The following is a 25848-nucleotide window of genomic DNA, read 5'->3' as shown; positions in this document are numbered from 1 at the left end:
CATCTGCCTCCCAAGTGCTGGGATTAAAGGCGTGCGCCACCCCCCACCCCCACCCCAAGTTAACTATCTTTAAGTGTGTATGTGGGCAGAGGGGCGTCTACAAAGGGAACTGAGCAGCTCTTGCAAGCTGCTTCATGCAGGCTGTGAGAGTCCACTGGACCAACACTCAGCTCCCTCAAACAGCGCATCAACCCACACAGCAGTCTCACTATGCATTTCCTGGTTTTCTAACCTGCTTAGAAAATATGGCATAAATGAAAATTATTAGTGTTCAGTCCTCCTCCAGATACAATGGGAATCAATGTTTTTTTTGCTTGTCACATTGTTATACATAACAGTAGATGAAAGTCACCTGACAGAAGATATGACTGGAACATATGTGCCTTTTATAAGGAGCCTGACTGTAACAAATGTTTTCTTTCTGAATTTAGCTTGAAGATTATAGGTAACTTACTACCTATACAGGGGAGCAAACCTCTAATTATAAAACGAGACAATTCAATCTTGAAGCCAAGCAGAGCACTGATAATGTGTGCTGCAGATATGCAGTGCCCAGTGCCCTCCTGTTTATACTGAAAGCTAATGGTCCACTCTGCATTGGCATCTGCCAATACCTATGTAGCAACTTCCATATATACCTACATGCTTGGGCCAGGCTAAAGTGCATTTCCCCCCATAGCAGCGACGCTCAACCCAGGGCTGAAACCCCTTTGGGGGGTGAATGACCCTTTCATAGTTGCTGCATTTTGAATATCCTGCATATCAGATATTTACATTGTAATTCATAACAGAACCAAATTACAGTTATAAAGTAGCAACAAAATAATTTTATGGTTGGGGTCAGCATAACATGCGGAACTGTATTAAAAGGTCACAGCATTAGGAAGGTTGAGAATCACTGCTCTATAGTGATAGGAATGGAACCCGGATCTTATATATGCCAACAAGTGCTCCATCACAGAAGTACAGCCCCACTCACAGGGTTGGGAGATGGCTCAGTGGGCAAAGGCCAACCCTGACACCTTGAGTAACATCCCTGGGAGCCACATGGAGGAAGGAGAGAACTGGTCCCTACAGCCCTGACTTCCACATATACACAGTGGTATACCCATAAAGAAAATATAATAAAAATGTAAAGAAATAAAAAAACCACAAACATGTAAGATAGGATTACACACTTTAATCTGATTGATGGAGAAAGTAGGGAAGACATGAGAGAAATTTAGTTTTAGGTCCATTTTATACACAGCCAGATGCAGTTTTTCTAAAAAGTACACCGAAGATTTAAATCCACTCTTTGTCAGAGCCCTCAGGAAGCCACTGTGTGCAGTCCAGGGCAAACTCTATTTGCAGAACAGGAAATCATAATGGGCAAGAGGGTTAAAAGAAAGACAGCACCAGGGCTCAAGCAGTTCTAGGGTGAGTGTACCTGCAGAAATAACGTCAAAGCTCCTGAGTGGCTGCCACGGAAACATGCTAATGAGGGGTTGGTCCAGTCTTAGCATGGCTTTCTTTGGAGAAGCAGTGATGGCAACGGGCTGGGCTGCTGTCTCAGACGCCCAGCTTACTGGCCTGACTGAGGACAACCTTGAGGACGGGCATGAACGCGGACGTCTCACTGAAGTTGCTGGTGCTGACGATGTGCGTGTGGACGCTCAACCCTTCCGAGTAGTTCCTCGTCTCAATGCTTCTGGCAATGCTGTGCAGACCGTTGATGATGGCTGGGGAAAGCTGAAACAAAGAGAATGCATGAGGGGACTGTCCTATGAGACCCTGAGAGCATTAACTCCAGAGACTGACACACAGCCTAAAACAAAGGGACTGCATGAGGGGACTGTCCTATGAGACCCCGAGAGCATTAACTCCAGAGACTGAAACACAGCCTGAAACAGACTCTTTAAGAATGTATAAGTAGCTAGCATTTCTGGAATATTTATAAAGCAAGCAAACATGTTAGACCAAGTAAATGTTACATTTTAAAGTAGAACCATGGTAAGATGGCTCCTGCAAAGTCACTGATGAACTACACATGCATCAATCTCTTCTGGCATTTAAATTTTTGGTTTTTTATTTTTTTTCTTTGCAACTATATCTTGCTACATTATGCAGTCTAGTTTCACAGTCCTGGGCTCAAGTGACCTTCCCTACTTTCTCAAGTTTACCTGGCTGTGTCTTCTTCCTCTCTGTGTCTTACGATATGTTCTGCTAACACTGAACTACGTAGCTGAGGATGTACTTCTGACTCTCCTGCACCCACCACACTGGCTTGCCCGCCACCTCTTAAATTCCAAGTCTAGCTCTCTGTCGTGGTGTCTCTCGTTATACCCCTTACTTTAGCAGACTCTCCTTAGGATCAGTCAGACACGGCCCTTCCTACTAGATCGGCTCTCTCTGCTCTGGGTCTCACGAGTGTGACGGACAGGACGATGACAACACCGTCAGGCACCGTTTGTCCCTCCACTCTTGGCACGGTCGCTATTGAACTCCCCAAGGAGCAGCAGGTGAGTTCAAGCGGCCTCCTTGCTGCGGGTCCTCTTCCGTCACAGAACATCCCTGGCCAGGCTGTGACTCCTGAGAGATGGACAAGAGTCCCTGCCTTGTCTCTGGTTTCTGACACATGGCCATGAAATGAGCAGCGGGCCAGCTACCCTGGGCCACGCAGTCCAGTTTGTGTTTCTGGTCTTTGCTAGAGGGCTCACTTTGTCCCGGAAATAACTTACTGTCTGTTCCCTAAGTTTGTCATACAGAGACTCCAGGCGTTTGCTGGCATCATCTAGCTTCCTCTTGGTTTGCTGCAGAAGAGAAGAACAGGCATTACACTTGAATCTTTAGACGCCAACAATGCAATGGAGCCACCATGACCATAAGCTCAAAAACAAATTAGTGGATGGACATTAGTTCTCTACTGAAGGCAGGGAGGAGATGACTCGCTTTCACAGCACAAAATGGGGTTTAAGAAAGTTTCATGTGGATCGTGAAATTGCTTGACAAGGAGTGACACGTTCAAAGACCTTCAGTGACAGCAAAGGATCAGGGCCATGGAAGAAAGAGACAGTGACTGGAGACGATATAAGAGGAAAACAGGGAAACTGTGGAATCCCATTTACACACTTCCCAACATTTGCTCTGTTTAATCCTGCCTCTTTCCAGAAAAGACAAAGGAAGCATCTCTGGCAGTAAGATGGGGTGAGTGTCACAGCAAGAACACTCCCCTAGCATGTGCCCCGTCCCCCGGGGGATGTGGATCCCCAGACCTCCTCCCTCCAAAACAGATGACTAAGAGTTAAGTGGTGAGACAGATCCGGAAATTAAGAGTCACACCCTGTTCCAATCCACATACTCAAGTGCATAGTGGAGACATTCCCAAACCTAAAATGAGAGGTTTTAAAAATAAACACACCAACTAGCCTTAGAAAAAGCACATCATTCTTAATGAAAGTCTACCATGTCCTATACCGGAGACAAAGTCTTACAGATCAAAAAAATATTTTTTTAAAGATTTTTTTTTTTTTGGTTTTTTCTAGACAGGGTTTCTCTGTGGTTTTGGTTTTGGAGCCTATCCTGGAACTAGCTCTTGTAGACCAGGCTGGTCTCGAACTCACAGAGATCCGCCTGCCTCTGCCTCCCGAGTGCTGGCATTAAAGGCATGCGCCACCACCACCCGGCTTTTTTTAAAGATTTATTTACTTATTATGTATACAATATTCTTCCATGCCAGAAGAGGGCACCAGATCTCATTATAAATGGTTGTGAGCCACCATGTGGTTGCTAGGAATTGAACTCAGGACCTATGGAAAAGCAACCAGTGCTCTTAACCTCTGAGCTATCTCTCCAGCCCCAGATCAAAAATTCTAATAAATGGGAAAAATAATAATCACAGTATTTTTACGCTAGATGGTCCAAAATGAACAGGACAAGAGACTGGCAGTGTTGGGGGAGTAGAGAAAGTCCTGAGGCTCTGACGTGTGAGCAGAGGTCTAAATTTGGCCTGAGCAAATGAGGCCTGGAGGAGCTGAGTGGTCAGAAGGGGCAGCAAGCACAAGTGCCAGGGTGTGTGTAGGCAGGGATGCCCAGCCTGCGTCTCAGCAGAGGAGATGAAGCCAAAAGAGCAGCACTGCACACTAAATGTGCTGCACGATAGATACTGTGTCTAATAAACTACTCAGCAGGTCTTCCTCTTAACTTTTTCATCTGTGAACGAAGACTCTACCAATCATAAGGCTGTCATGAAGGTCAAATGTTCACTATGCCACCGAGTAAACTAAGTGCAAGCCTTATTAGCTCTGACACACAACTTGTAGGACCTGGAACAAGGGACTTTATAAAAAAGATTAAAGAGATTTTTATTTTACTACTTTTATGTGTATTCACGTTTTGCCGGCATGTGTGTGCAGACGCCAGAAGAGGGTGTCAGATTCCCTGGGAGTAGGATTACAGACAGTGGGTGGCTGCTATGTGGTGCTGGAATGAACCCAGGTCCTCCGCAGAAGCAACAGTGCTCTTCACTGCTGACCCAACTCTCCAGCCCAGGTGATACTTAGAACTAAATAAACTCAGGGCAAAATACATACAGGATCTGTGGCTGAAGACAGGCAGCGCTGGATAAGATCTTCAAACGTGGTCTTCAGAATGAGGTGCTCATCTGGAATAGGCTTCTTGGTAATTTTTTCTGTTGGCAGAGCCTGAACGTGCTGTAAGAATTAGTGTTTTAAAAACAATCAGAAATGACCATTAAGTATTTCATATACAAAATCCTGATTCTATGTGAAAGAGAGGACCAATCACCTTATAGACTTAATGTGTGAAATTACCCAGGATAAGATACCATTATGAGTGCTGGTGCTCCTTGAGCAGCTTGGATTTTATATGGACTGGGGCTCTAGCTAAATGGTAGGAAGCTTTTTCAATGAATGTGAGGCCCTGGGATCAATTCCTACATCTCTCTCTCTAACACACCAGACACACACACACACACAGCCTGAGTAACTGACTAGTTACATACATAATCCCTTATTGTTTATCCTAGCATTCTTCTATCCTTTTACTCCTTTTCTGTTACACTCTGTTTTTTGAAGACAGGGTAAGAACCAACTCAGATGATGCAACTTGCAGCACTGAGAACTTCTTTAGTCAGGATGATCTCTCAACAACCACCTACAGCCTTCCTCTCAGGCAGGACTTTCTTTGTTCCATTTTCTCATACTGAATACTGACCCAAGCTCTTCACATTTTTATGTCCCCTAAGTATCACTGTGAAAGGTGTTAAATGTTTTTAACTTCTGGGACTCTGCCAGCTAAAGTATGAAAGTGTCTCCCTCTAGAGGTACAGCCAGCTAGAAAGTGTCTCCCTCTAGAGGTACAGCCAGCTAAAGCATGAAAGTGTCTCCCTCTAGAGGTACAGCCAGCTAAAGTATGAAAGTGTCTCCCTCTAGAGGTACAGCCAGCTAAAGTATGAAAGTGTCTCCCTCTAGAGGTACAGCCAGCTAGAAAGTGTCTCTCTCTAGAGGTACAGCCAGCTAGAAAGTGTCTCCCTCTAGAGGTACAGCCAGCTAAAGTATGAAAGTGTCGCCCTCTGGAGGTAGTTTTTTTGTTGTTTGTGGGTTTTTTTTAGTTTTGGTTTGGTTTTTTTCCTCAAGAAAGAGTTTCTCTGTGTAGCCCTGGCTGTCCCGGAACTGAGATCTGCCTGCCTCTGCCTGATTGCTAGGATTAAAAGTGTGTCACCACACCTAGTTTAGCTTAGTAGGTTTTAAACAAACACATTAAATAACGTAACTCCTAATATTTTTATTTAACATTTTAAAAAGAAAAAGCTATAAAATAGCTTTTACTTAGCAACTCCAGATGCAGCAAATACTCAACCAAACTTAAATTGTGTACTGACTAGATTAAAATACTATAATTACTGAGACATAGTAAATATGCACTCCCAAAATGTATGATTCTTGTCTCAAAAGCTTCCATATAACCAAGTAATTGAAAAATAATATACATAAGCACAATCAACCTCCTAAAATGGGGTTGCTATTTTGAAACTAGAATTGTGTAAGTTTACATATAATAGAAACGTACTGAAGCGAGCCATCTTCCTATGCCAAATTTATGTTACCTGGATGGTGTTCCCAATAGGAGCTCCCGGCGCCCCTTCAACGTTGGGCTTTGAGAAAGATGGGGGCATGCCTGTTTGACCAAGAGGTTGCTGTACACCATGGAAGGGCTGGCCACCTGCAAGGTGCGGCTGTGGGAAGGAGGCCTGGCCTGACAGTGGCCCAGGAGCTGAAGGTTGCTGCTGCAACATCTGTGACAGGGGGTCACCAGCAGGGTTCATGATTGGTGATGTAATGGGAACAGGAGGCATGAAGTTCTCAGGCATCTTTTAAAAGATGAGGGGAAAAATTAAAACACCAAAACTAGGAATAAAAAGGAAAACATTTCCTTAGCTGCTGTGGGACAATGGTCTTGTACCCTGTAAAGATTTGTTACTTGTATTTTAATAAAATGCCGATTGGCCAGTAGCCAAGCAGGAAGTACAGGCGAGGCAACCAGAACAGGAGAATTCTGGGAAGAGGAAAGAGTCAGTCTGCAGTCATGACCCAGCCGCAAAGGAAGCGAGATGAGAATGCCTCACTGATAAAAGTACCAAGTCACGTGGCTAACACAGACAAGAATTATGGGCTAATTTAAGATGTAAGAATAAATCAATAAGAAGCCTGAGCTAATGGACCAAACAGTTTATAATTAATGTAGACCTCCATGTGTTTCTTTGGGACTGGACCTCTGCCAACACTTAGCTAATAAAACTAAAGGTCTTGGAGTACTCATGGTTAAATTTTCATTGCAGTGGAACCCTTTTTCAAATGGAATCTTATGCAGCATCCCAGAGGCAAACATCAGTGTAGACCTATATGGCTAACATGGGTGAGGAATACACTAAGGGTCTTCTCCCTGTCATCTCACACAGACTCACAGTAACAGTCATGGAGGCCATGGCATTCCACGTAGCAGTACAGGAACCAATGTGTCATACATGTGTGCTCATATATTGCATGTGTGCATGTGCACATATTAAATGACAAAAGGGTGTCAGTTCAATTTCATAGATCACTAAGTAGCTATTACTTGGCACTAAAAATACCAGATTAAGTTTCTGGTTATTATTACCTTTTGTTGGGGTTTCCTTACTAACTTAATGTCTCCCAATTTTATGTTCTAGCCTTTCAGTATTATACTTGGAGGAAAGAAATCACCAAGAATTTCAATTTCAATATATATAGCTTCAAAGAAAGGAGAAGAAAAATACCATATTGTGTTCAAATTATTGACACTGTGTAATAATTATTGACATATAAGCAATGCTAAGTACAGGCATTTCTTCATTTAATATTGTGACAGGGACAGTGAAATGGCTCAGTGGGTAAGGGCAACTTCCACCAAGTCTAAGGGCCTGAGTCAATCTCTGGGACTTACACAGTGGAAGAAAAGAACTAACTCTGCAAACTGTCTTCTGACTTACAAACACACATTGTGGCATGTTCACAAGTGTGCATGACACACACACACAAGCATTTGTGAGCACATGGGAAAAAACTAAGAAATATTTAAATATTAAATATTTAAAAAATATTATGAGGGGATGGGGAGATAGCTCGGGGGTTAGGAGCAGTGGTTGCTTTTCCAGAGGACACAGATTCAATTCCCAGCATCCACATGGCAGCTTACAACTGTCTGTAACTCTAGTTCTAAGGGATTTGATACCACCACACAGCCAAATATGAGACAAAACACAATCGTTAAAACATATTGCAAAAGAAAACCTAAAATGTAATTATAAATTATACTGGTTACAAAATATAATCGTGATCACTGCTAGAACTGAAACAATTAGGAGCAAAGTGTGAAATCCTGTTTCCTGCTGCTTGAGGCCTGCAGGAGAGTGACACCCTGCCTTTTAAGGGGGCTTCCCATTATAGCCGTCACCAGAAAAAGGTTTTACTGAGGTTGGTCACAGGTGGGAGAGGTCAGCTGATGTGGTCTCACTACAGGGTCCAGACAAGACTGGCCTCAGACTGTGACCTGTAGTTGGGATCTGGGTTGTGTTTACTGGTTCATGGTCTCTTCTTCAGAGGACTGAAATAAGTAAGGGTCTGCATAGATTTGCAAAAGTGGTAAAGAGGCTTTATTCAAAGCAAAAAAAAAAAAAAAAAAAAAAGGAGAAAGGTTCGGATTAGAAACCCACTATCAAGACTGAGCACATGAATGAGGTTGCTCAGTGGTCCTAGGTGTGTTGCTGTTGTTGTTTGAGGTTTCTTGTTAAGGTGTCTAAAGGCAGGAGGGGCTGGCTACTAAGAAGTATAGTTTTTGTTCCCTATTTTAACTGATAAAATAATTTGTAAAACTATTTATCCACTGCTTAGGTCCACCTCACAATACCTCTGGTTTTAATCACATGCAGGCTAAACCGTGTGTAGGCACAGATGGTGAGCAGGAAATTCTTCCTAAGAGTTGGCTTGCGGACACAGTTGTGCTTTATTGCACGTGTCCAAACCTAGCTCAGGCCAGATCAGCCTTTCTACCCTTGCATTTGAACATAGCAAAGTATGTTTAGTGGTCTTTAAGGAGAGGAGAAAGTATTCCACTGTTCAGCGTAGGAGTTGAAAATGGAGGCCCTAGGTAGCTAGCTAGGTGCACTGTGCAGAGAGGGAGTGTGGACATGGAACATGCAGGAAGTGTCTTGGCTGCCAAGCACCCGGTGAGAGAAGGGATGTAAGCTCAACCCAAGCTAAGTCCCAGCTCCTAAGTCATTCCCTGCTTCGGCCACCCAGGTCCCCGAGCCTGGGACGGAAGTGTAGGCCACCCTCAGCACAGGGTAAAGCTTTAACAGCAGTCTGTCACTGCCTTCCTGTCACCCAATTAGAGGAAATCCTGGTGCAATGAGTTGTACACGCATTAATCAGCAAGCTTTGCCTTGAGAAGGATCAGTTAAGCATGCTGTGCTCTACATGGCTACAGGTGACTAACAGCAAAGACATCCACTGGGTAGAGGGATTTTCCATTACCTTCTTCTTCTTAGGTCCTCTGTTCAAAGCTGGAGGGTCATTCCAACCATTCTGAGGACCTGGAACAGACAACAGAAGTCATTTTCCTCCAGAACCCTGAAAGGAAGAAAGTGGCTCATCTCACACTCCTACATCCCCCTCAACTGTGAGGGGTACAGTCTGTGAGCCATACAGGCTCGAGCAATCCGCAGGGTCACACAGGGCTTGCCTCAGTAGGCATCATATCTGAGAGCAGTGCTACTCAGAGGGAAGGGACTGTCCCAAGATGAGGCTGAAGTCCTGTGTCTAAACTGACAGGCAGCCTCCAAAGCCAGTCCACCCTTCTCTCCAGATAACAGGCACAGATCGGCGAGTATACTTCTGCAAGGTGTACACCCTTAACATACAAAGAATAAAGGGAAATGCAATTCAGCAAGCACATCACAGATGCTAAACACAGTCCTATCAAATAAGACTCAGGAGCCCAGGCCAGATAGCAGCTCAACGGCAGAATGCTTGCCCAGAACAGGAGGCCCAGGTCCCATGCCCAGGACCACAAGACAAACCCCCCCCCCCCAAAAAAAAACCCAAAAAAACAGAGCTCACCTATACAACAGGAGTAATTCTCATAATTTCCTGTCTTAAGAAACTATAGACACTACAGAAAGTTTCATCAGAAACTGGAAACCCAGCACCACCCCAGCATCTCAAAGTACAAATGGCCATGGGAAGAGCTCGGTGTTTTACTACCATTACTTTACAGAGCACCTGACACCGACAACTGCCCAGTTCTGATGCGGTCACTTTACTCACTATGGAAGCGGCCGGCTGCTGGAGCACAGCTGTGTGAGTGAACGCATGGTAATGGGAAGTGCTGCCTGCCCGTTTCCAGTGTGCTTTCTTCAGAATTCCCCCTTGTTTGCTAAGCTGATATGCATATTAAATCACAACAAAACTGCTAGCAAACAAAAGAAACTGGTTCGTGCTTAACATTACCAAACAAGGCCAGCTCTCTTCCTAAACATAACAGACTTAGCTGCTTTGCTTTTTAAATAGAACTCACTTCCTACAAATTCACCTGAGACAGGAGGCTGAATAGGCTCTGAACACTTAGGAGCTGGTCTCAGGCTGTTGAGCCATGTGTAACATACCACCACACAGAGGAATCATTCCAATCTCTCCCATCACCTCATATCCTTACCTTGATACAGCAACCCTGTCATTATGCTCATGTAAGATACACAGCTTCTATGATTTAAAGCTCCAAGTTATCACACACATTCAATCACTCTAAAATTTGATTCAATTAAGAAGCCAAATAAAAATGATACCAATCAGATTTAGGGTACATTCACATGCATTATTGTTAATGTCCATTCATTAGCTGCATTTAATGATTAAAGTATTTCAAATGTATGTTTTACAACCAATTCACCTTCCAATACAGATGCCTGGTCTTGGAAAGATTGATTTTCTGTAGATAAAATGTAAAAGTCACTTAGACAGTATTATGAAAGACATTCTAAGCTCAAACAATCACATTATACTTTTCCTTCCCTGCTTAACAGCGCCCAGAAAAAGCAAATGAACCTCAAAGGAACAAAACTTGCTTTACAATTTTTAAAATTTACTTACTACAAGGTCTCTATCTAGAGAGCCTAGACTGCTCACGATGTAGCCCAGGTTGCTCATTATGTAGTCTAGGCTAGCTTCAAACTCATAATCCTCCTGCCTTAGCCTTGCAAGTGCTGGGATCACACACAGGCACTACCACATTTACCCTAAGACTCACTTTTAAATCAAGTTATGTGAAATGTCTTCTGTTCAGTTAAGAAAGTTATCAGTTTCTTTGGGTAAATTCCCTAAAGTTGTATCAAATACAATGAACTTTTAAACAGCATTTTCTCCTCTGACTATGCTATCTCTTCTAAAAGAGGTTTACCCTTTACTTAGAGACCAGTGTTCCCTAGTCTTTGTCTTGACAGCTTCTCTGTTTGACAAATGAAGCTCAGGATGTCCTACGAGCACAGCACCCTAGATGAGACTTGCTCACACCACATGGCACCAAGTGTTTCCATGCTGGCAGCATTCAGAGCTGTGACCCTAAGCTGACTGAGAACCTTGTTTAAGCAGAGTGTAATGTTCAGACAGGGCCTAATGCCATCTTTCCAGTGAGCCCCTAGGTGACGCCAGCACTGTTGTCAAGCCTCCAGCAGTGGAGAGAAGCAAACAGGCTGACCACACTCTGTGGACAGCCTGCCACAGATCAGAAGCATGAAAGTGGCTACATTTGTCAGCACACAGTCTTTCAGAACCCACCAGCTTCACTTGACAAGGGAAGAGACAAAAGAAGATGAACTCAACTGGGCTTGAGCTCCACCCAAGACACACATCCTGGAGAAAGCGAGAGGTAGGAGAGGGTGCCACAGCCTAAGATCCACTGCTCGGAAGATGACTCCGGCATTCCCTGACATGTTCTCCTTACCATATGGCTTCTAAGTGCAAGCCAATCTCTTCATCTAGGGTTTAACTGAAGAAAAGAATGATCCATGCTGCCTGTGTTTACGTGATGACTTTATTCCATACAGCCTCACTGCCCACAGAAGACATAATACACTCACACTACAGCTAGCCAATGTATGGAGGGTCGCTGTGTGCTCTGAAAGGAGACTAGCTGGGCTCCACCTCCAGACCTCAGCATCTGTGCTGGCGACATCACAGATGACACCTGCAAGTACTGGAAACAGGTTGGCTTTAAGCTTCTTCAGGGAGAGTGCCTGCAATATGCCCTCTCCTCACCCTGTTGACAGGAAGGGACAGGGAACAGAAAAAGCCTGGGGACTGAAGCATGGGACACTCGGCTTTCACCAAGTAGCAGCAGAGAGAAGTCTGCACAGGACTTTCACATGATCCCTTAGTGATGATACTAAGGTCGGAATGAAGTCAAATTCAAAGTTAGCAGTGAATCTGAACCAAATCAGAGTCAAGACTTCCAAGAGAGCAGCCAGTTGGTAGCTTGAATGAGGAACCAAAACACATGGTTTGCCGAATAGGGAAAACTTGTACAATCATCAAGCCTTCTCCCATTATACGCTCACCGACTCTGCTTACCATCAAATCATGCAATGTTTAAACATGTTTAGTTTCAATAAACCGTGTCATTATCTCAGTTTAATACATAATTTTGGCTTATCTATATTCTTTTGTAAAAATGTGGTATTCAGTGTGCGTGCATGCATGTGCATGTGTGCATGTGGGTATGCCACAGCTCACATGTGGCAGTCAGGAGACCTGCGGGAGTGCTGAAGCAGGGTCTCTCTTGTCTTTGTCACTGAGTCTCACTCCAGGCAGCCGGCCCATCACGCTCAGCTTCACAAGGGTTCTGGAGAACCTAGGCTGCAAGGCTTGCACAGCCAGCGCTTTTTATCATGGCCCTAGTCTTTTAGGGATCCTCCTCCAGCCAATGGCCTTTGAGAGGCTGGACCAGGTTGGGCATGGCCTTGGGTACCAAATAGGTGCACGGGCCTGCTCTCTCACCTCTCTAGCCTGGATGCTGGATTTGGTTCCTGTCCACGTTTGTGCAGAGGACTGTGATCTGTGAGTCCCTTCTAATAAAGAACCCCTTTATTATACTCCATTCTGAGTCAGTGTGGGAGTACTTTATTCGCCTTCTCCTTCATTAGTGCTCAGCCCTGTCCAGTCCTGCCCCTTCCACCTCCCGCCCCCCCTTCTCTAGCAGCAGCACCCATTCCTCTGAGCCTCTGGCACACACACTCATATATTAACAGGAAGCTCGGAAGTCTGCAGGATCCAAAAGGAATTACCCACTGGCCAACTGGAATCTCTAAATCCCCAACAAACCCACGGTTCAAGACACACTACAATAAGACAAGATGTCTACTCATAATAATATAACTTCAACAAAAACTGTAGGGAATCCAAAATGGACATGGTGAGGCGACTGCCCCTGAGATGTAAAGGAAGGTTACATGCAGGCTAACAGGCAACGGGCATACACGTGCATGCTGAGTATCAGGGAGCGTTAGTTTGGCTGTTTTCCCCATTAGTCATTCTGTCTCAGCCAGGTTAGAGCAATTGTACAGCATCCACTACCTCATGGCAAAATGCACTTTTGCCCGAGGAGAATAATGCTGTGCAAATTATTCATCTCCTGTTATAAAGTGACAGATGCCCCAGCAGTGGTTTGGGGAATTTCTATAAATCCACTGGGAAGCATCTATCACCAAGAGACCTCCAGCATAGGCTGTGACGACACAGACCCCCGCTAACGGAGACCAGTGTGCACACTCCCGAGACTGCTCACAACTCCTAAAAAGCTCTTGTCTCGTCAGCTACAATTTTAACAGGACTAAGATTTCTGTTTCTTGGGGTTGTGAGGACCTAAATACAAAACATATAGCAAATGCTAGATGTTGTCCAAAACATTTAACGCATGTGAGTCCTCTTCTATTTCCCGCACTGCTCTTTAAGAGGATTCACGTGAACCCACTCTACCCTTTAGTAAGGATCATATCCACTGCTCTGAATGGTGGCTGATCCAGGTTTCCAGGATGGTTCTGGAACTCTACTCTGAGCTGGGGCTCATTTGTAAACGCTCAAACTGCCGTGTCTGCAGCGCATCACTGAAACATGTGCGGCCAGATCCCTATTTGTAGTTAAGAAAGATAATAAGGATTTGGAAGTGATCGTTGTAAACTAAACAAGAAAGGCTCTAGGATGAAGATCACTGAGCAGCCGGACACAATCTGATGCTGTTCAGCCCTCTCGCCTCATTTCAAGACCGAAGAGCGCAAGCTGTCCCTCTGTCTGGCATGTCCGAGGCATCCCGCTGCCCTTCCAGCCAGCAGAGCGCCTGTAGTGTCTCGGTCACTGCTAACCTCTCACTATTCTCAACTGTGCACATATGGGGGGGGGTGGTGTTGGGCACCCACTGAGCGAGCATCCACGGATAAAGGGAAGACAACTGAGGTGTCTACAGTCCTTACAGTCATTTTCCTTCTCTGCACGCTAATATTACATATTAGAGAAGGGGAAAAGAGGTGTATTGGTAATTCTGGGCTCTACCATGCATAAGACTTAGAAGCAGGAAAATTTAAAAATATTTTATATCCACATTTATTGTGTTTACTTGAAAAGAATGCTTCTACCACAGACTTACGATAAACTTCTACCAATGTGAGTTATTCTTAGCATTAAAACCAGCAAAACACAGAACAGACTCTGCCAGCACAGCTTTAGGAATAGGGACTAACCAAGTTCAAGCTTTGCCCCACTGGTATGAATGCCCATTATAACCTGGAAAGGAAACTACTCTCAAATGCCAATGTGCACAGAGGCCTTACTTTGAGTTTTCTTTATTTGTGTGTGTGGAGGGCAGAGGACAACCTCCGGGGGTCACTTCTGCCCTTCTACCATGGGGCCCTGCTGGGACCAAACTGTCAGGCTTGCAAAAAGTGAACCACTTTACCCACTGGGCCAGCCTGAAGCCCACAAATCATTTTTAAAATCAAGGACATTTTAAGATAACTGAGCTCACTTCAGCTCAAGTAAACCATAAGGGCCCGGGCTATAGCATAGTGGTAGAGCACTCTGCTAGCATGGGAGGCCCATGTTTAATCCCAGATGCCCGTCCTGTGTTTCTGCATTTCATGGAACAGGACCAGCTGAGTCCAATCTCAACCACTGTTCCTCTCACCCACTAATTCCCTTCCTTTCACAGTGAGTTGGCAGCAGGTTATAGCCCTTAGCATCGTGAGCTCTAGGCTAAGGGCTTCCTCATCTAGCAACTGACGCTCATTATGGAGGCTCACAGGGAGTTCGAGAACTTGTTATAAACACTCAAGCAACACCTCGCATTACTCAGTTCACAGACCCTTAGAAACGATGCCCTCCACCCACCCACCCACGTGCTCTGAAACCCGAGGCCCAAGCAAACCCCTTCCAAGCGCAGACCTGTTCTTTGGGATGCAGGCAGCTCACTGGCAGCAGGCGGTGTACCTGTTGTTCCAGGAGGCAGTGCATAAGCTGAAGATGATGGTGGAGCTCCTGGTCCGCCATGCTGGAAGGATGCTCCAGAGGAAGGGGGAGGGGGGAAAGAAGTAGCAGAGTTGGAGGTAGGTGAGGAGGTTTGTTGCACTGTGTACATCTGAGGCTGCCCGGAATAAGGAGCGGCAGGGGATATGTATGGGGTGTTAGGGTAAGCATTAGAAGCAGGAGGAGCAACAGGCTGCTGAGGTCGGTAAGCTGCTGACCCCCCTGTTCCGAAGGAATACTGCTGGGCTGGCTGGTAAGCTACATCAGGAGAAGAAACAGAGATTTTAATTAGTTACACATTTGTTCTGACAGAAGTCGGAATGATTTTAGTCATTACTGTTTAAACAATATGACCAAAACCTAACACTTGGGACTGGGGATGTGGTTCAGTAACAGAACACTTGCTTAGCGTGGGCAAAGCCCTGGCTTCCATCTCTAACACTTCAAAAAGAAAGACAACGACAGGAAAAACACCATCCCTAGAATGCTGCTGGTAATAGACATTTTGGACTAAGATCCAAAGAGCTGTTAAAACTGACCCCTTCCTGAGGCTTCCTGCCCTGTGAAGACTAATCACAAGACAGAGTCACTCAGGACTTCTGTGCTCACAGCATGTCCTTTTCTTGAAAACCCTGTAGTTTCAAGAACTTGTTGGCAGCTCAAGACTTCAACCTTCAACCTTCAGCTATCCTGGGAGAGCCCAACACCACCACACTGTGCAGGAGCAGGGCAGGCAGGGCAGGGAGGGGTCTCTGCAGTGCACACCTGGTGCATCTGTCCTCTGAAAACAGCATCACTAAGCACTACATAGAAAGGAGTCAAATGGATATTTGTGTGAAGAACCCCACAGCTCAGAAGGCCTTGCAAGTTTAAGTTCTTATGTGGAGTATCTTGGTTTTGCCAGTTGTTTAATCTTACAATTGTCTCCTGAGATCTTTATTTAGGCCTTATGTTCTTGTTTTTGTTGTTGTGTTTTTTGTTTTGTTTTGTTTTGTTTTTTTGGAGGGGTTTCTCTGTAGCTTTGAAACCTGTCCTGGAACTAGCTCTTGTAGCCCAGGTCAGCTTTGAACTCACAGAGATCCGCCTGCCTCTGACTCCCAAGTGCTGGGACTAAAGGCATGTTCCACAACCTCTTGGTTGGGCCTTTTGTTCTTAATTTTTAATAGTTGTTTAATAATTTTATCCTTAAGGTTTTGACTGGGGTTCTTTATTCTTAGTTATGAAACAGTAGTTTTTTGGGTTGGTTGATTTGTTTTTCTTTTGAGATAAGGTCTCTCTCTATAGCCCTGGCTGTCCTGGAACTATGCAGACCAGGCTGGCCTCAAATTCAGAGATTTGCCTGCCTCTGTCACCTGAGTGCTGGGATTAAAGACACTCTGCCCCCAAACTTGGTTGTAATTTGTTTTACTCAAATGCAGTTGCTCTGTCAGGTCCACAGAACATACAAACCAAGAGCATACGCTCACAGACTGGGATTCAGCATACCAGAGCAGCAGCATCGGGTCACTACTGCACAATACATGTGGAGCAGTGCCAAGGGGGTGTGCAAGGAGCACATGGAGGGACTCTGGACTTTCTGCTCAATCTTGCTATGAACCTAAATTTATTTTTTTAAAATTTACACTAAATAAAGCCAATGATAATAATAAAGTGGAAAAAAATAACAAATACATGAACCAACTTCCCAAAGCTGTGGTTTCTGTCATGTTGTCTGAAGAAAAGGGTATGTACTGATAATTTCTACAGCTCCACTCCCACATGACACACAATTCTCTTCTTTAGCATGACGGAATGGAGCACTGTTCTGAATGGGGTGAAAGACAGACTCTGGACTGACTCTGTCTCTCTGTTTCTGCCCCCACCTCCCACCTCTCTCTCTCCTGGCACTGGAGACCGAACACTGAGCACTCTAGCACTGAGCTACATCCTCGCCCCCTTATTTATTCTGTGAGAGCTGATCTGACCATGGCTTTGTTGCCGCTAAGTAACTGAGGGAGGGCAGGCCACTGTGAAGACTCCAAGGGTCCATTACTTACGCTGTGGCTGTGGATAAGGTGGCAGCTGGCTGTGCATATGGCCTGGAGATGTAGGCAGCGGAGCAGCAGTATTTGGATTAACATTGCCATGCATTATGAAACCTGGAGGTGGAGGGTTTTCTCCCTAGGAAATAAGAATAGAGTAAAAAGGAAGATTAGATTTGGGACCAAGAACATCACCAAAGGGCCTTGTAATCTCTGAAATGAAATTTGTGTTTATTTTTTTTATCAATTTTAATATGTTAAATTGTATTTTGTATATACTACTTTCCTGAGGACACCCCATTTTCTAGGTGACGCATTCTGAGTGATTTAAAGGTCCAAAGAAACTGCAGTGAATGGCAAAGGCTAATAGCCCATAACAGGGTCGGTAACACTGTGCTAACACCACAGTAGGGCAGCATGGTAACACTGTGCTAACACTGCGGTAGAGCACCAGAATTTCCATCTCCCCCAATTCCTGCTTACTTCTACAAACTCTGTAAGTATTATAAAGGGGATTTTCAGTTTTCGATTTCTGCAATGTTTACAAAAAAGAACAAGAGAAACATCTTCAGTAAAATCCAATTTTTTTAAAGTACTTTTTAAAATATTTTTTATGCTTTATTTAACTTTATTTTATGTGCACTGGTGTGAATGTGTCAGATCCCCTGCAAATGGATCTTCAGACAGTTGTGAGCTGCCATGTGGGTGCTGGGAATTGAACCCTGGTCCTCTGGAAGAGCAGGCAGTGCTCTTAACCACTGAGCCATCTCTCCAGCCCCCAGTAAAATCCAATTTAAACCATTATTTGAACCTTCATTGAGATATTTCTAGCTCAAGTAAATTTAGAACTGCAAAAGAAGAGAAAGAATAAGAAAACAAATTAATTTTCCTAAAAATTGCCACTTGCATCCCAAATGCAATAAAATGCAACGAGCAGCAGACGGATGCAGAGTAAGGACCAGAGAGGAAGGAGGAAGCTGGGCAGAGAATATATAATCATATATATATAATTAGGTAATCGTTATATATATTGTTATATATTTAAGTGAGCAGATCATGCTCAAGGAGGAATAATGAAGGATATACCTGTGTGTCAGAGGGAGAGGCTGCAGGTGGATGCCTGGGAAGGGCAGTAGGAGTTTTGTTACTCCAGGTAGTGACAGTAGGGGCAACTCTAACCTGAATTGAACAAAGAAATACCAATCACAGAAAATAAAAAGTAAAAACATTAAAAGAAGAAACAAACAACTCAAAAGGTCTTAAAAGCAAGACACAAAGCAAGAAGCAAAAGCGGAAGAGTTCACATGGTCCAGCAACTGTGTCCAGGGCCAGCCAGCTGCACAGGAAACCAACAGAACAGCAGGTGAGAGGCAGCAAGGGCTCTGTATGAAGGCTTCAACCAAAGCGCAAGAACAAGCCCATTCCAGAATATTATGAGGAGGGGCTGGAAAGGCGGCTCAGCTGTTAAGATTCTCTGGCTGCTCTTCCAGAGGACTAGGCTCGATTCCCAACACCCACAGGACAGATCACAACTGTCTGTAACTCCAGTCCCAGGAGATCTAGCACATACATGCAGGCAAAATACCCACAACACATAAAAATAAATAATAGAAAGAATAAGTAGGGAAGAACGGTCCTTTAGATAGAAAAAGATGGTGTTGTGGGCTAACGAGTAAAACCATTTCCAGATTCGAGTGATCTGCAGCATGCTGTACCTGGCCACTTCACAAGAAATTAGATTCAAAATCATATAATCAAAGCATACACAAGCTGGCTATTAAAGATTACTCATCTAAGTCCAGCCTTTATTTAAAGGTGATTGTTAAGGTCCATACAGCTCACGGGTGATGGAGCTAGGAGTAAACTGGCCTTCAGTTTCCAGGCAGTGTATCCTCTATTGTACCATACTGCTACGCTCAAGTCCTGTCTAAAAGGTTCCTAAAATCCTCGTAAGTCAGAAAATCCTTTCTGGTATGCAAATCTTTACAGAACTCCAGTACACACACACATATAAAATAAAGCAAAGTGAAGCTGTACTGGCTAAAAGGAGTTAAAACGTACCCGCTACTGATCCAGCTCCCTTTCCTTCCATTCCTTCCCTTTTCCCACTTGCAAAACTACTTTAAAACTCTACACCACTGTCCTCCCAACTCAGCAAGAAAATCCCTGCTTTTTGTGATTGAATTTACTTGTTTTTCTTAAAAGATAATATTAGTAAAAGTAAAGCAGATTATTTTGTGATTTTGTTGGGGGTTGTTTTATTTTTGAGACTGAATCACGATGCGTAGCCCTGGCTGGCCTGGGATTTGCTATGGAACCAGGCTGGCCTCCAACTCAGAAATCACCTGCATCTGCCTCCCAAGTGAGTGAAAAGATTCAAGTGGTGTATCTGTATACCCAAGAAAGTTCAACAGTCTTTAAATGCCTTTACCATTTCCCAGAAAGAAAAACCTAAAGACAGAAAGAATAACTGTTCTTTTCTCCCAGTGTAGAGTAAGTCTTGCTTTATTTATTATCTTAAGAAATTTAGTCAGTTGGGCGGTGATGGCGCACGCCATCCCAGCACTCGGGAGGCAGAGGCAGGCGGATCTCTGTGAGTTCAAGGCCAGCCTGGTCTACAAGAGCTAGTTCCAGGACAGGCTCCAAAGCTACAGAGTAACCCTGTCTTGAAAAAAAGGGAGAAGAAACTGCAAATCCAAATACAAGACTGAAAATTCTAATCCTAGTTTAGCTTCAAGCAGCCATGCAGTGCTGAGAAATGACATTTCTGTGCCTTGACGTCTGCTAGGTCATTTGAAATCCTACCTCTCCACTTCCTTGGCCAACATCTTACCCCCCATTTACATCCCAGGTTTTATAAGCACAATGTCCAGGAAAGCAGAGAAACTGCGTATTTTGTTTATCTGGATAATCCCTACAGCAAGAATATGCCAGGCACTCACAGAAGAGTTGCAATAATTTGTCAAATGATTAAGAAAAAAAGAAACGTAGGGTTCTAGATAGTAAAGCTATATTCAAATATAATCTGATTAAGTTCTATTCTTAATCAATTCTGATTAAGGACTGATTCAAAGTCCAAAAAATAAATTAGATTTACTTTTCCTATAATTAAAAATGATTGACCCCATCACCAACTTGTTCTATCTGAAATGTCAACTTTGCTATCAATCAAGACTATTATATATAATCTTCCATTTAATAATATGAAGGTAGGGCAGGGTATTGTGGCACACACTTTTAACCCTAGCACTCTGGAGGCAGAAGCAGGCAAATCTTTGTTAGTTCAAGACCAGTCTGATATACATAGTAAGTTCCAGGCTGGCCAGGGCTAAATAGTGAGACCCTGTCAAAGAAAGGAAAAAGCAAAACAAAACAAAAAACATTATCTGTTGGTCTGTAAATATAGTTTATATGAAAATTTGAAAAACAATATAATCACATTTTGTGCCACAAACATAAGACTAGCCAAAATTAGTAATTGTATGCACAGCAGAGCCAGCCCTTAGTTCTCTGTGGTGTATGTTTGTCTGCCGCACTCTTGACTGTGTGGATACAGAGCACACAGCAAAATTAAACTGGTGATGGAAAAAAGAACTGTCAAAAAAGACTGCCTAAAGTTAAACGAGTCCTTGAAAGAGTTATCCAGCCTCACCACTTTACCTACAGGCTTTAAGTCCAGCAGACATTTAAAGAGCAGATGGGCACGTGGGAAGAAGGACTGGATTAAAACTAATTTAAACCAAACACATGACAACTGCATGAAGGAGGTGACTCTGAGAAGCAGGCATAAACAGAAAGTGTAACTGTGACACAAGATGCCCTGCCTGGCTTCACTATGTCTTTCAGCGAGCAGTTCAAACCATCTATTAGGACAGACGCACACAGGTTCCCACATCATCTGAACCCTATCACTCACATGGGGATAATATTGCTGGGTCTGAACTCTGGGCATCTGTGGGTGGCCAGCACTTGGTCCAGGTCTGCCCTTGGACAGTGGCTGCCTCTCATAAGGACTTTTAGATGATTCCTGTCCTGGCGCAGGCTTCCCTTGGGCTCTGCAGAGTCTGTCACGCAGCTGCACGATATTTGGCTGTAGAAGCAATGGAAGAAAATGAAACTGTTAATCCATCCAGCTGTATGACAGCATGCTCTGACTTCTTAAAAGCAATCTGATCATTTATGTTAAGTACTCTACCAGAGTCTACATTCTACTCCTGAGACACGGAGGCGGGTTTGGCACTATGGGTACCCCTTGGTTAGGACACCAGTTCAATGCCATACCATCGTTGCTCTTTGGTAATTTTAGGGCACAATAACAGTGCTCCCAAATCACAGGGCTATCTTACAAAACAACTGAAAGAAAGCTCTCCAAAGAGAAGCAACTGCTGCAGCTAGTGATGGAAAAGGTCCAACTGATTAATTAAGAGGCATTCTTAAAATAATTAACAGGAAAAGGCATTAAGTTCAAATCTGGACCTCACAAAGATTCACGAATAAACAGATTTACAAATATTAACTATATATAGTGACTATGTATATGAGCAGGTGTGGTGGCACAATCCCAGAAGTAGGGAGGCAGAGGCAGGGAATCTCTGAATTTGAGGCCAGCCTGGTTTAAAGTGAGTTGCATGATAGCCCTATCTTGAAAAAACTAAACCAAACCAAGATGAATTTAATTACCTGGTTGGTGTTATCAGGCAGAAACGCCAAGGCTGTGGCAATGCTACCCTGGGCCGCCAACAAACTGGCATACTGACTCATCTTCTCAGCCAGAAGAGCCCCTACAGTATTCGTGTCCATGGCGTGGGTGAGCTGCACAGCTTTTCGGAGGATGACAACTTTCTCAATCAAATCCTAAATGATGGAATAAGACAATCAGAGATCCCAAAGAGCAGATTTCCAAACACACCCAGTGGACAGTGCCTGTCCACATCCTACTTGAAAAGCATGGGAAAGCTGAGCACCATCTAGGTGACAGTCAGTGAGGAGGAGGAAGCTTGTATCCCATGGACAGCAAACAGGGAGGAGGATGCCTGATCCCCATGGAGGACTCATAGGTTATTATGTCCTAAGCATCCTCAGCCTGCCAGACATTTGACCACCGATCTCAGACAATTATCCAAACTGATGTGTTGGGCAGGTACCCAGCAGCAGAAGAGGAGCTATGCGCAAACATGGCACACCATGGCTCCTGCAACAACACACTAGCACACAAACTCACGGCAGAGGTACACCACAGTTCCTGCAACAACACACTAGCACACAAACTCACTGCAGAGGTACACCACAGTTCCTGCAACAACACACTAGCACACAAACTCACTGCAGAGGTAAACCACAGTTCCTGCAACAACACACTAGCACACACACTCACGGCAGAGGTACACCACAGTTCCTGCAACAACACACTAGCACACAAACTCACTGCAAAGGTACAACACAGTTCCTGCAACAACACACTAGCACACAAACTCACGGCAGAGGCACATGACCTCCACGGGGGCTCACGGCTTGCTCAAGTTAAACATTCCTCCCAAGGCTGGCGGGCCTTAGGTCACTATGAGTACCCCCGGGAGGGGACTGTGCGCCAAGGTTGCCTTCTGCTCTCTGCAGCTCAGTCATGAGCTCCTATGCTGCCCTTGCCAGAGCCCGAGGCCATGGGCCACCCAACCTTAGAATTTCCAAACCATGAGCCCAAATAAAACCCTTTTTTGGTAAAAGCTAATTGTCCAGCCATTTCATGACAATAATGCAGAGCTGACTGATACACGCTGTGGCAAAGCAGCGGAGATGATCTTTGGGAGCGAGCCTTGTGATGGGAGGAGGGAGTGTGCAGGAGAAATAAACTTTCTTCTCAGGAACACTTGAAAGGAAAAGCTTGCTTTTTTTTTTTAAACCTGACTTTTAGTCTCATAAGAATGATTTTTAAAACACTGACTCGATGGATAAAATGTTTATCCAGAGAGAAAAACTACTATATTGAAATATCCAAAGACTTCACCCACTAACTATTTAGGGAAAAGTTGAAGCTACATGGTCCCCACAGTTTGACTTTCTAGTCTGAGTAGTGATTCTAACCTGAGTTCCTGCATTCTGTACTTCATGGTCTCTGATCATAAATGTTCTCCTCAATACTGGGATGCCTCCTGCTTCCCAGGCTTCACTATTGCTCTCTGCCAGAGGGAGGAGTCTGAGAGAAAGCAGCTAGACTCTGAGCTACTTTCAAGGCTCTGCTACCTCCCGGCCCCGGTGACTGCAGAACGTGATGGGACCTGACAGCTGCCACATCTTACGAGCCACCACGTCACACCTGGCTTCTTTAAAGATAACAATGAACACACGATGATCAACCAAAAAACTCCTAAGCGACGAAAGCAACAAGGTTCTCGGACAGAAGCATCTCCAAAGTAATCCTAAGTGGGTGAGAAGACACTGAAATGTCAGCATCGCTGTTCAGAAATACTAACCTGGGGCTGGAGAGATGGCTCAGAGGTTAAGAGCATTGCCTGTTCTTCCAAAGGTCCTGAGTTCAATTCCCAGCAACCACATGGTGGCTCACAACCATCTGTAATGGGGTCTGGTGCCCTCTTCTGGTGTGCAGGCATACACACAGACAGAATATTGTATATATAATAAATAAATAAATATTAAAAAAAAAGGAAATACTAACCTGGAGAGACAAAGGATTGCTACCATCTTGAGCTTTTGTCCAACAAGCAACCAATTTCTCTACATTCCCCGCACAAATATAGCAGAGGCACGCCTGAGCCTGCAGGAGGCTGTCTCCTTCACTCTCAAGCCTGGCTCCCAAGAGATCTGTCAATCAAGAGAACAAGGTAAGATGGCACCCACTTCACTGTGTATGAGGTTGCAAGCAACTCCGTGGCATTTCCAGAGGCATGGACGAAATTTTACAATCAGTAAGAACCAGAAAAAAGACACAAGCGCTCTAAATGCTCAGTGACTATTTGGCTGTTGAATAAACGGAGTAATTTACACATGCCGTGTAAGATCTACCTCTAACTACAGAACCGCTTTCCATCAAGGGCATCAGAAGAACAGTAAGGGGGAAAATCTGAGTAGCACATAGAGAATACGTCGTCAGTGGTACTAAATACACCACAAATGTACTACAGATACAAAAATCCGGAGAAATATAGTGAACATCCATGCCAGCAAGCAAGCTTGTTTCCTAAGGCACAAAGTTAGTCCTGGCCTCTAATGATCGATCTTACCTAACTGTTACCATTACTAATTGATCCCAACTAACATTTATTGAGAACTGCATATGTGCTAATTACAGATGAAAAAATGAGGCTTAGAAAATGATCTTTTCTGGGTCATACAGCTTGTAAGTAGCAGAGACAAAATTTATATTCTGGCCTACCCCAAACCATTATCACTGAACATACCATCTCTAAATGACACATTTTCTATCTGTTCTCCCTTCTTCTGTCTTGTCTGTCTCTTCTTACTGAGAATCAAATTCACAGTCTTGAATATGCTAAACAACTGAGCAGTTAGCAGCAGGCACAGCCCATCTTTGTAGTTTATAATTCTTATTTGAGATTAGACAGGCAAAGATTTCTAGTAAAACTCCTTAATTGTGCAACACACCCTGCCACCTCTGTAACAGTTACATGTGGGGGCTTCTTACCACACAGGGCTGAGAATTCATCAGGTTTAGCATAAGTCAACACTGCAGCGAGGGCCTCTCTCCAGTTTTTCAGATCACAGGACTCAACAATCTCCTTCCAGTTCTTCATCACCACAGCAGTGATGAGCTTGAAAAGGGAAGCAGAAAATGGCGTCTTTACTACACACGAGACCGAACTGTCTAATCCTCATGTCTGCAGGCTGTGAGGTAACACAGGGCAAGCTCTGCCATCAGGCCCCAGACCTACCAATCTTGATCTTTCACAACTACTTAGATTTAATGACAAGGGAACAGCCGCATATAGGGGAGACCCAGCCAATCACCTTGCTTGCAGGGGGCGGGGTCCCCCGAGGATATTTTTTTACTTATAAAGATTGCGGGCAGGAATGCTCCCTGCCTGCCCTTCTGTTTTCTTATTCTCCGCTGGGACTTTTGGGTCTGTAAGTCTATTTCCCAATTAAAGCTGTATATATTATTACAATTTTTGTCTGAGTTCATTTAAGCCGCTACACTTGGTGCCCAACGCGCGCGGCATTTTTGCCCCTGCCCTGGAGCGGCCCAGGATGTAGGTTTGAATTTTAGTTGAGAGAGCTGCACGCCCCAATCTCGCAGCTTTCTGCCTGGGTCCTAACCACACAGCACGCTCCTGGTCCAGCTGCCAGGCGCCCCGCTGGTTTTAGTACGTGACTCGGGCCCCAGTGCTGAGTCCGAGACACAGCCACGGCTTGGCAGGACAGCAACACGGCCACACACGCCATAGCCTGCGGGGCCCGCCCCAACCGCTAGACTTACTCAGCCGGAGCACGTTAACCCCTCCCTGCCTCTCTGCCCGACTACACCGGCAGAAGTACCTGAGCTTCTAAGTCACTAAACATCTGCAGCGACTCAATTTTTCCTGGCGCTTGCTAGAAAGTCGACAAACGGGACTCAGGCCCCATACCTACCAATCTTGATCTTTCACAACTACTTAGATTTAATGACAAATCGAACAGCCGCAAAGTGAAAAACATTCTTGAACCAAATAGCAGATGCTATATTTCCTTCAAAAAGAAAATGGCATCAATGTATTTTACAAAGGGCTTCA

General features: G+C 44.5%; 1 protein-coding gene across 14 annotated transcripts in view; it reads right to left on the bottom strand.

Annotated features, from left to right (window-relative positions):
• Window positions 1-1165: 1165 nt before the first annotated feature.
• The window catches only part of LOC121460738 (protein transport protein Sec31A), a 57201-nt gene continuing 32518 nt past the window's right edge, over window positions 1166-25848 (bottom strand). For 5 of the 14 annotated variants that reach the window (XM_041671246.1, XM_041671252.1, XM_041671250.1 and 2 more), the window contains 13 exons: window positions 24765-24891; window positions 23778-23923; window positions 21788-21961; window positions 21024-21197; window positions 18194-18286; window positions 17123-17246; window positions 15006-15344; window positions 10468-10506; window positions 9054-9112; window positions 6107-6370; window positions 4572-4691; window positions 2721-2792; window positions 1166-1731 (listed from right to left, as the gene is read on the bottom strand). In XM_041671246.1, the coding sequence (XP_041527180.1) occupies window positions 1552-1731; window positions 2721-2792; window positions 4572-4691; window positions 6107-6370; window positions 9054-9112; window positions 10468-10506; window positions 15006-15344; window positions 17123-17246; window positions 18194-18286; window positions 21024-21197; window positions 21788-21961; window positions 23778-23923; window positions 24765-24891 (1911 nt within the window). In that variant the 3' untranslated portion in view covers window positions 1166-1551. The remainder of the gene's footprint in view (window positions 1732-2720; window positions 2793-4571; window positions 4692-6106; window positions 6371-9053; window positions 9113-10467; window positions 10507-15005; window positions 15345-17122; window positions 17247-18193; window positions 18287-21023; window positions 21198-21787; window positions 21962-23777; window positions 23924-24764; window positions 24892-25848) is intronic. The other 9 variants (XM_041671254.1, XM_041671259.1, XM_041671256.1 and 6 more) reach the window with 6 other exon arrangements.

The sequence above is a fragment of the Microtus oregoni genome, unplaced genomic scaffold, assembly GCF_018167655.1.
Source record: "Microtus oregoni isolate MIOR12 unplaced genomic scaffold, Mior012 000021F_ref0000039, whole genome shotgun sequence".
Classification (NCBI taxonomy): domain Eukaryota; kingdom Metazoa; phylum Chordata; class Mammalia; order Rodentia; family Cricetidae; genus Microtus; species Microtus oregoni.
This window is presented reverse-complemented; position numbering and strand designations above follow the sequence as displayed.